We start from the raw sequence: 11,572 nt of genomic DNA on the forward strand, positions 1-11,572 counted from the left end.
CTGCAATGGTAGATGCTATCCATTGCTCGGTAAGATTACTTCAAAAAAATTTATTATAAATACAAAGTTTAATTGATTAAGTTGTTTGCTTAATGTGATGATAAAATCAAGAAAAAAATATTATCACAATAATTAGTAGTAAATTAATTAATACCAATTTTTTATTATCAGTAGTATATTCGTATTTTTTATATATATCATAAAATTGGTTCACAATAATTTTATTACGCAATATGGATGAATTGATTAATAATTATAAAATTAGAGATGAACACAATAATTTAGTTACGCAATTCAAAAATTTCCTATATCTGTGAGGCCTTGTTCAAAGAGTAATATACTACCGATCAATTAGTACAAAATGTTATAATATTTCTAAAACTCATCAAATCCGGTTTAACATTTAGTTGAATGGTGGATTGAGTTTTCAAAAATTTCCTATATCTATGAGGCCTTGTTCAAAGAGTAATATACTACCGATCAACTAGTACAAAATGTTATAATATTTCTAAAACTCATCAAAGCCCGTTTAACATTTAGTTGAATGGTGGATTGAGTTTTTAGTTTGATTTGCATGAATGTTATTATGAATACAAGAGAATGTAGTATCATTTTACTTATAAATTAAGAATGAAAAAAATGAAATCGACTCGAATGCATGAATCTTGATGGTAAGGCAAAAACAACTGAGGAGCTTTCCAGTGGGGTCAGTCACACTACAGGGCGAGTCCGCTCCTCTGCTTTCGAGGCGATAAATGAGTTGAACTCCCCTCCTTCCAATCACTCATCGACATTTTTCGTTCTTTTGCCTGTTTGTCGCTGAAATAATGGTTTCAAACTATTGACTTGTTGCAAGCTTCTGGATCCTTTATTTCTTAAAAAAAATAAAATAAAAATTTAATACTTATTTTTTTAGCTTCCTACTCCGGCTAAATTATTATTTTGGTATCTATATATATATTTTATTAATTTGATCATTATATTTTATTTTTATTATCAATTTAATTTATATATTTTAATTTCGTAATTTTCGTTACCCAATCCAAATTTTATTATAAAATTTCAAATTCACTTAAAAATTAAAAAAAACTAAAAAATTATTAAAATTCTCAAAAAATCTTTTCTTAAACCCAAAAGATTTGAAACAAGGTTGCCCAATCCCTCAGTTGTTGATTAGGTTGATTGATACTTAAATGATCATAACAATAGTGGAAAATGTTTAAATACAAAGAAAAATTAGGGAATAAAGTTGTTAGATACTCATATATTTAAACAATTCCCATGCTGTGCATTTTGAAAATTCAAACAAAAGTCGTGGAATATGGAAGGGAGCGGTTGCCTTCCATCATTACTTTTTACTACATTATTTTCAATATATAAATAATCACTACTTATAAATATAATTCATAATAGAAAACTGTGAAAATCACGGAATATAAAGATATATTTAAAAATAATACACAATATAGAAATTAATTAATCGTAATGACATATGAAATTAACAATATAAATATATCAAATTAATAATACTAAATATATTACATTGTCATCAATTGAGAATTAGTGTCAAGTTGATTTGTGACACCAACTCAATTAAAAATATTGTTAATATTAGAAATCCTATCATACACGTATGCACGTGAAAACCACGAATTTTGAACATAGATGTTTGTTTAAAAATAACGTACAATAAACAATGAAACGTTTGGTTGAGTGGTAAATTTAAGGTGATTTTATTAATCCAATTGGCACGGGTTCAAATACCACCGTATGCATGGTTAGGGATTTTATTAATAGTATACAAGTATAGATATATAACTGGTGGAGATACTAAATTGTGCATATTAAAAATGTAATAAAAAAATCAAAATAAAGCTTTGATGCGTGATAAATTCAAGGTTTTACTAATCCAATTACAATTATTGTTAACCAAGTAAAATAATTTGTGGTAAAAATAAGATACACTTGGACCAGAAAAACCGATGCTAAAAAAACATTTTTGAGCACGGGTTTTTTGAATAAAAAAATCAAATGGATTCAAAATGTATTTAGGGTTTTCTGGATCGTATCAATAAGCTAAACCCATACTTCGAGTTGTTTCATGCCATAAATAAAACTCCAACACTCAAGAAATCCGTTGGACAAGCGGATTCACATCTCTTACAACCAACACAATCTTCTGTTCTTGGAGCGGAAGCAATTTGCTTAGCTTTACACCCATCCCAATGTATCATTTCTAACACATCGTGGGGCAAGCTCGGACAAATTGAGTACACCCAATACATGTATCATAATTTTTTACTGAATGTGACATGGGATCTATAAATTTTGAACATCATAAAGCTTTGGTTGAGTGATAAATTTAAGGTTTTATTAATCCAATAATTGGCGTGAGTTCAAATTCCACCATATATAATTTTTTATTAATTTTTATTAAAACTAAAATATTAAAATATCTTCAAATAATATAATTTATTTTAATTATAGAAGGATAATTGTACAATTTCTCTATCAAATTAGTAACTCAATTAAAGGTGACACTAATTTAGTATGAGCTTAATAAATAATATAGGTATAGAATAACAATAGGAAAAGCAATAGCCTCCAAAATGGAAAATTGTCTTTTCCATATGTTTGACCCCATTGTTTATCAATCACGCCTCTTTGTCTCCGCTCCGACTCATAAATATTAATACAAAAAACTACCCATAGTTCTTCCCTAACCCATAAATAGGAAGATAATGCGCTTTAGTGCATTTAAACTCACGTCATTCTACATTAATAACAATACACATGTTAGGCTAAAGCTTCTTGGCCCACCCTTTTTGGGCTAGTAGCATGGCGTATATGGAAGAATAGGAATCTATTTGTCTTTCAATGTTTAACATGGAGTTTAGCAGAGATCATCAAGATTTCTGTTTGTTGGGCAAGATAGTATACCAACTCTCATGCGTGGGATCCATCTCAAGATTTAAATAAAGAATTCGAGCAGAACTTAAAAACAGCTGTTTGAGTAAAGATATAGATTTAGGCTTTGTTTTTCTTTTAATTTAGCTTGTTTTTCCACAAAAAAAAAATACCCATGTCAATTAAGTTAAAATTCAACCGACTTCTATAAGATATATTAAATGTATATAATTTTATAAATTAAATATCTTCTTCCACTTCTACTAAACAAATTCATTGATGTTTTAAAACTGGTTCCACTTCTCACAAACAAATTAATTAATCTTAAAATGTAGCAAAGCTAAATTAATCATTATAATTGATTATAGATATTTTGCATCGGTTGTGTCGATGGAGCTACAAGGCTGCTCCACTTGGGCATCATATATTTCTTATTTAATGTATGTATGAGAGAGACTTGTACACATAATGATCTTCAAAAGTTGAAGCCAAAAAATCATATAAAAGCGGATTGAGAAGTTCATTTTATAAAATAATTTATGCGAAAATTGCCGAGGCGCCTTGAAGGAGGCTAGCTCCTAAAAATATAGAATTGTAGATTTATTTTTAAAAAATAAAATTATATTTTAATTCTTCAAAAATTTATAACCTAATTTTGATTTAAAAAAAAAAACTTTACCCTTACATAGAAGTTTTAATGTGAATCACGAGAGTTAGATGAGATGGTAAACGTCTTTCATACATTAATTAGTATTTGAGGGTTCGATCCTCACCTTAAGTATGGATCAATTTTAAAATTCGTGGCCGGTATCTACCTCTTAATGGGCATACAAAATACAAAAAATTAATTACTGGATTCATTACTATAGATATATTGAGAAATTAAAAAATAATAATATTGATATGGAGAGAGGCCAAAAAAAAAGTGGGTGGTTTATAGGTGTGATTAAGTATTAATAATCGCCTAAAAATGTGTACGTGGAATGTGTTCAACCCTTTGATCAAAGATTGGTTGGCAATTAAGTGAAGTGTTGGTTGAAAGAATGAATAGTCCAAAATAATGAGCTATTCAAGTAATGCGTTGTAAAGCCACTACTAATTGTTGCGTTCTTGAAATAATTTATAAAGGCAAATTTTTGGGGCCTATGCTGAATGACTCATGACTCTAGTGGTGGATAAATAGAACTTTAAAAAAGAATTAATATAACCATGTATTTGGGGTAAGTTAATTATTATTTTTAAAAAGTTGTTTATATTTAGTATATTAAGTTTTTATTGAATTTAAAAATAACTTATTAATTATGTTTTTATTTACATAAGTTTTGTCTTGCTAGCAGGGACAATATTAGAAGTTTTAATGGGCTGGGATAAAATTAAAATATTTTAAGGTTTTTACGTCAGAATTGCTTAAACTGAATTATTAACTTTTTAGAGGGTTTAGAAAAAGAATTAGAATAGATTAAATTGAATTAGTTAGGTTAAGAGGGGCTAAAAGTGTAATTGAACCATTTAACCAAGGGTCAAGGCCCTACATATGTCATAGGCTTGAATTTTGACCGAGCAAACCAGGCAGTCTTAAGCGGATAATTGGCTTCCAAATTGGCTATGAGAGTGAACACTCAAGTTGAAAATCCCAAAGAATCCTTTTTAGGACACCGAAGTTAAAAGCTACTAAGGTGATACAAGCAAGAAAAGTTGGAACACTCGAGAAAGCATGAATAATTGCTTGTTGTATTTTATCATTGAATGATGAATGATACAAATGAAGTTGGGGAAGCCTCTATTTATAGTTGTGTATCCCCTTACATCAACGATATAGATTGAATTACATTAACGATTCATATTCAAACCTATCTACAAGACAAAGTTCTAAGGAATTTTAGAATCTCTATTATCTTTATCCTTATAATTCAAATTAATTTGGTAAATTACAAGTTACCGAATTATTTATTAGACCACGAGACTTCAAGTAGATAGACATCAAGAATTGGTCTCTAGTAGGTTAAGTAATCCCAATTTACTCAAAAAGAACTTGACTCTTTATGCGTGCCTTGGTCACAGGTCATTGTGCATGTGCCATGACAGGCTCCCCACCTAATCTATCAATACCCTCTTTATCTCCTCAAAATGAAATTGGTCAATCTCGTTTTGGAAATGCCACAATGCTTCAACTAATTTCTAATTAACCTCATTATCAAGTAGTCCTTTCTTTTGGGTAAATTGACTTGGCCTATAATTTTGTCGTTGTTGAACTCGATATGCCATACCACAGATTGTACATTTCAATTATAGGTCGTCGCTTCTATTGCCATTTGTTGTAACTTGATTTGATTTAAGTCTTAGGCACACTTACATTAAACACTTGATGAACCTTGAGTAATGGTAACGACTTCAATTTGTGGATCGTTTTGTAGATCTATTTCATAACTCTGAAAAGATCTTTGTAACACATTAGCAAACCCTCAATTTGATGGTCTTGTGTAACCTACATCCAACATTTGTAGCAAATCACATTGCACAACAAAATTTGATGCATAATCCACATTTTTCATAGACGGTGATCTCACCGGCAACTCCACATGCTTAATATTAGAAAAAAGGATTTTGCACCTCTAATGGGTCTCATTAATGTTCAGAATTGTCAAGTCAATTGATAAGCACTCCTAATTCATATATTCTAAACCCTTATTACTTTACTTTTTATTAATTTTCGAGTAAAATATCATGTCTTAGCTTCATTTGTATATTTAGTGTTATGTTTGCATGCATCGATATTTTTATTTATTTTTGTTTTGATTTTATATTAGTTAGTAATAAATAATTGTTTTAGAGTTTTCATTATTGAGTTATTTATTTTTATTTTCTCTCCTATTTCGTTTTGTTGTTTATTCTCTCTTCATTTTTTGTTTCACAACAAATTCAAAATCGTAAAAAATTATTAAGTTAATTATAATGCAAGTTTCATTTCCTTTCATTACTCAAAAGAAGAATAGAAAGCAAGAAACAATGGAAAAGGCCAATGTTATGCAAAAATGCTTATAATTAAAAGAATAGTTTTAGGGTAGACTAATGCATAGCATATATTATACAAATAAAAGAGTTTAGACCAAATTGAATAAATATACAAGGATGGAGAATTAAATTTGTTATTAAACCACATACAAAAAATACCAAAAATAAGTATTTAACTCTTTCATGTAACATACAAAAACCCAATTACCATATTTTTCAAAAGAAAAGCCAAAATACAATTCATATAGTACAAAATTTACTATGATATTTTGACCTATTTTAAGCTTATAATAATAATAATAATAATTTAATATGAGTTAATCAAACCCAACTCCCAAAATAATTAAGACGTGGGATTATTATTTAAAACTTTCGAAGGGTCCACGTAATGAAACATAGTTAAAATTATTAATTAATAACAAGTTGGGGAAAGAATCCTTACATCGACAGCCCATTTAAATTGGTTGCAAATTAAAATATAAACTATCCAAGCATAACATACGAAACAAATAATAATAATATTGACATATTATTTTTAGAATTTTTAAATTCTACAAATAAAATTAGGAAGTTGACAAGTATTCTATAAAAATTTAATAAAATAATTAGACAATACATATTATTTTTTTAAAATTACTTGTAAAATAATAAAAATAATACACCATCCATCTACTAAATACTGATCCATAATAATAATAATTTAAAAAGAATAACTTCAACACTTTGACTAAGTTCTTACATATACTCGCTTACAGTTGGATTCACTAGCACACTAAATACTGATTCATAATAATAATAATTCACTAGCACACTAAATACTGATTCATAATAATAATAATTGTTACAATTAAAGGGGAAGAAGAAAAGGAAAATAAAAAAATAAAAAAGAAAACAAATTAAATTGTTTTGAAAAATAAAAGTATAGAGACTAGTTTTAACAAATGTAAAATATAGAAAAATTATGTTAAAAGATATGAAGAAAGGAGGAAAACAAAAGGAGAAGCAGAAGAGAATAGAAAAAAAAAGGTAAAAGAATATTAAAGAAAAAAATTAAATTGCTCAAAACGAAAAAATATGGGGACTAATTGTATAATTTGATTTAAATTTTTGTTTAAAATAATTATTTAACGTGCCACGTTAGCTTATCGTTACGCCATTAACGATAATTAAAGGCTCAATAACTAAAATGTTACAACATGTTAAACGTAATATTTTAAACATAAGTAATTAAAATGTAACCTGAGGTAAATTAAAATGACTATTTTAATAATTTACTCTTAAAAAGAATTTACCTAGTCAGATATGTATACGCGACTTTCAATGTTTAGAAGGGTCGGACACATTTCAAGTTACATACTTCTTTTATTATTATTTTTACCTATTTATTAAATTAATGTTATGGATTACTAGAAAACTAATTTAATTGAGTTTATAAAATAAATCGTATTATTTTAAAGGTGTTTTTATTATTTTATATTTTTACATAGAAAAAGAGAGAAATATTACCACATCATAGAATTTGAACCTATGCGTTTATAGTTTTTAGGGTAAACTATTTTGTTGGTCAGTATTTTTATTTTGATCACCTAAAATGAAATCCTTGCAATTCGACCACTCAACTTTTAGAGAATTTTCATTTTAGTCACCTAAGTTAAGCGTTAAATCTCTAATGATAGTTAACTGTACACGTCACATCATGTTTGCACTTTCATTTTGGTCACCAAATTTTTAGGTCACTTTTATTTTGGTCACCCAAAAAATATATCTTTTAAGTATTGATTGAGGTAAAAAAAACCAAGAATTAAAGTGAGAAAGTAGTAGTCCTAAAATAATACACAAAAATGATCAAATTCTACTTGTTTATCTCATTGTCGAAAATTTTAAATCATTTTCATTTTAATCCTTGATTTTTTTTACCCCAATCAATATTAAAAAAATATTTTTTTTAGTAATCAAAATGAGTGCGACCTAAAAGTTGGGTGACTAGAATGAGGGTGTAAACATGATGTGACATGTACAATTAACCGTCGCTAGAGATTTAACTCTTGAATAACTAAAATGAAAATTGGATGACCAACTAAATAATTTACCCTAATTTTTAATATTTATATTAAACCATTGGCTCAAAATCTTATTTGTTATTTATATTATGTTAATTTTTTATAAATATAAAATTCGAATCCCATATCTTACAAAAGCTGGGATGGGGACATGGTGGGCTAAGAACACTAGTTGAGTGTTGGCACAGGCTCAAAAGAAGTGACCCCAGTTCCTCATCCTTTTAACACCAAATTCTAGCCACCATACAAAAACAGAGCATGCAATCCTCTTCCCCCAAAAAAGGCAATTACTTGATTAGATAAAAAAGAAGTGAAAATTGATTAGATCAATGAAAGGTTTGTTGTAACGTCTCCGCAACATTAACGCCACTCCCTATTTAATCTCACAAAAATATTTTGGTCTATAGTCTTCATTCTGTGTGCCGCTGTGAGCAGTCCCAACTTCCTAAAATTCAATACCAGGTGCCCCTTCCAATATTTCCTTATACTGAATTCAACTCCTCCAATGGAGTCCTTCCAAATCACCATATACTCTGTTCTTTCTTGGATTCCCTTAAATTACCCATCTTTCAAAACCTACACTAGCACCCTAGATACCATTAGATTCCATTAAGCCACCAACACAACAGCGTTACCAGAAAGTAGTATATAGGGAAAAGGAAAACAGCGATGGAGGAGAGGCATGTTTTATTTGGGAAATACGAGATGGGGAGGCTGTTAGGGAAAGGGACTTTCGCCAAAGTCTACAACGGGAAAGAATTAGCCACCGGTGAAAGCGTGGCGGTGAAAGTCATCAGCAAAGATCAGGTGAAGAAGAAAGGGATGATGGAGCAAATCAAGAGAGAAATCTCAGTGATGCGCCTTGTTCGACATCCCAACATAGTGGAGCTCAAAGAAGTAATGGCGACCAAGAAAAAGATCTTCTTTGTCATGGAACATGTCCGTGGGGGTGAGCTCTTTGCCAAAGTTTACAAAGGCAAGCTCAAAGAACACGTCGCTCGTAAGTACTTTCAACAGCTGATCAGCGCCGTTGATTTCTGCCACAGCAGAGGTGTTTCCCACCGTGATTTGAAGCCTGAGAATCTCCTGTTGGACGAAAATGAAGATCTAAAGATCTCTGATTTTGGGTTGTCGGCTTTGCCTGAGCAGCTTCTCAATGATGGTCTCCTTCACACTCAGTGTGGGACACCAGCTTACGTTGCTCCCGAGGTTTTGAGGAAAAAAGGGTACGATGGATCCAGAGCTGATATTTGGTCTTGTGGGGTTGTTTTATATGTTCTTCTCGCAGGTTTCTTGCCTTTTCAAGATGAGAATATGATGAAGATGTATAGGAAAGTTTTCAAAGCCGAATTCGAGTTCCCCACCTGGTTTTCGACAGAATCGAAGCGTTTGATCTCGAAACTACTTGTGGCAGATCCTGAAAAAAGGATCACAATCCCAGCTATAATGCGTGATCCTTGGTTCAGGAAAGAATTCACACGTCCCCTTGCGTTTTCGATCCAAGAACCGATAGACGATGATGAATCCGCACCCTCTAAGAGTACTAAACCATCGTCTCCCAAATTCTTCAACGCGTTCGAGTTCATTTCCTCTATGTCGTCGGGGTTCGATCTGTCGGGCATGTTCGAGGACAAGAGAAAATCGGGGACGATGTTTACGTCAAGATGTTCAGCCAGTGCTATAATGTCTAAAGTCGAAGCTGTTGCGAAGGGGTTGAACTTCAGGGTGGGGAAAGCCAAGGACTTCAAGATGAGATTACAAGGGTCATCGGAAGGGAGGAAAGGGCGGTTGTTGGTGACCGCTGAGGTGTTCGAGGTGGCACCGGAGGTAGCCGTGGTCGAATTCTCCAAGTCAGCAGGGGATACCTTGGAGTATGCTAAGTTTTGCGAGGAAGATGTTAGGCCTGCATTGAAAGACATTGTTTGGACATGGCAAGGTGACAGTTTCAATGAGGCAGAAGAACGTGAAAAACAAGTACAACAAGACACAGCCGAGCCTAACACATTGAAGAAATAGGGAAAATTTTCTTTGTTTACCCTTTTTTTTGTGTGTGTTCTGTTTTGGTGGAGGATAAGAATCTGTAAATACGTATTCTGTGATTAGTACAATAATGCATAATATGGATTTGGATATTGCGTACACATAATAAGCAAGTATATAGTGGCAATGGAGTTTTTGATGAGAAATTAATTCCTTTTAACTTTTTGCCTTCTTTCTGTTGCTTTCTTGGTTTGGGAAAAGAAAACGAAAACAAAAAAGACAAAAGTGATGGATGGATGGCATGTTTGTGGAAGGCAAGCTACAGTTGCAGCAGCCATTGTTTTGTTTTTAAACCAATCACTGTCTTGAGACGAGAAAGAGAAGGACTGTTGCAGCAGCATTCATGGAAATTAATGTTAATTCAAACATTCTTTTCCTCTGCAAATCCAATTCATGGAGAGCATTTTTGAAAGCTACTCCACAAGCAGTCGTGCAATTTTTATTGAGTTTAGGACCATTTCTTTACTCTTTTCTTTCTCCATAAAAATTTAACTCAAAAATTTGCTTAAAATCTATTGAATTATCCATTATACTAACAAGTATTTGATGTAGTGGATAGACCCATTGCATTCTCTCGAGAATGCAAATTTAAACTTTAAAAACAACATTATTAGAAGAGATAACCACAAAGTTCAGACATAAACTATAAAATAAATATGGAGAACCTTGAAAATAACTTCCCAACTCCATATTTATATCTATATTTTTTTACAACTCATGTATCACCAATAAGAATAAACTACTACTAGAAGCCCTATCACACGCGCCCGTAAATTTAGATTACAGATGTGTGTTTAAAAATGACATAGAATAAATAATGAAATGTACGATTTGAAACTAATTAATCATAATAACACATGAAATATGTACGATATTAAAATAAAATAAGATTAAATTATGAGTAAAACAATATTTAAACACATAAATATATCTAATTAATAATACTAAATGCACTACAATTGTTTATGATGGTGTTGTCATCAACCGAGAGTTAGTGTCGAATTAACTTGTGAGACTAACTCTATTAACAACATTATTAATACATACAAGCGATGGAGATAATAAATTGTGTATATTAAAATATAAACGTATAACACATGTTAGAATGAAACTTTAGTTAAGCAACAAATTTAAAGTTTCATTAATCTAATTGGCGTGGGTTCAAATCCTATTTTATGCAAATTTTATTGGTTTTTATTAAAATAAAAGGCTAAAGTACCCTTATTTTAATTACGAAAAAATATATTCATAATTTTTTTAATCGTCCTATTCTTATTTTTATATTTTTAAATATAACCTAATTACATATGTCCTTTTTTTCAATTGACTCCTGTGGTGTACTCAAATCAGTGATGGAGTGGAATAATAATTAAATTGTATTATATTAAACAAGTCTTAATCTAAGATTAAGGCAAATGTCGCTGGTAAAGTAGTAACAAATGAGAATGAGGCACCGAGCATAAAGCAACAAGAACAAAATGAAACATGTAGAAATCAGGTTGTGACACATTAAAAAAAGTCATTTAGTGGAAGGTCCTCCGAAGTAGCTTTCA

General features: G+C 30.6%; 1 protein-coding gene across 1 annotated transcript; it reads left to right on the forward strand.

The window, feature by feature from the left end:
- Nucleotides 1-8,118: 8,118 nt before the first annotated feature.
- On the forward strand, nt 8,119-10,165 carry LOC121219259 (CBL-interacting serine/threonine-protein kinase 5). Its single transcript, XM_041097103.1, has one exon. The coding sequence runs from the start codon at nt 8,649-8,651 to the stop codon at nt 9,993-9,995; it is 1,347 nt and encodes a 448-aa protein (XP_040953037.1). The 5' UTR covers nt 8,119-8,648; the 3' UTR covers nt 9,996-10,165.
- The last annotated feature ends 1,407 nt before the right edge of the window (nt 10,166-11,572 follow it).

This window comes from Gossypium hirsutum, chromosome D07, assembly GCF_007990345.1.
Source record: "Gossypium hirsutum isolate 1008001.06 chromosome D07, Gossypium_hirsutum_v2.1, whole genome shotgun sequence".
NCBI lineage: Eukaryota > Viridiplantae > Streptophyta > Magnoliopsida > Malvales > Malvaceae > Gossypium > Gossypium hirsutum.

Bases quoted from the DNA above. Each gene is read 5' to 3' on its own strand.
- LOC121219259 (XM_041097103.1), top strand. From the start codon at position 8,649: ATGGAGGAGAGGCATGTTTTATTTGGGAAATACGAGATGGGGAGGCTG.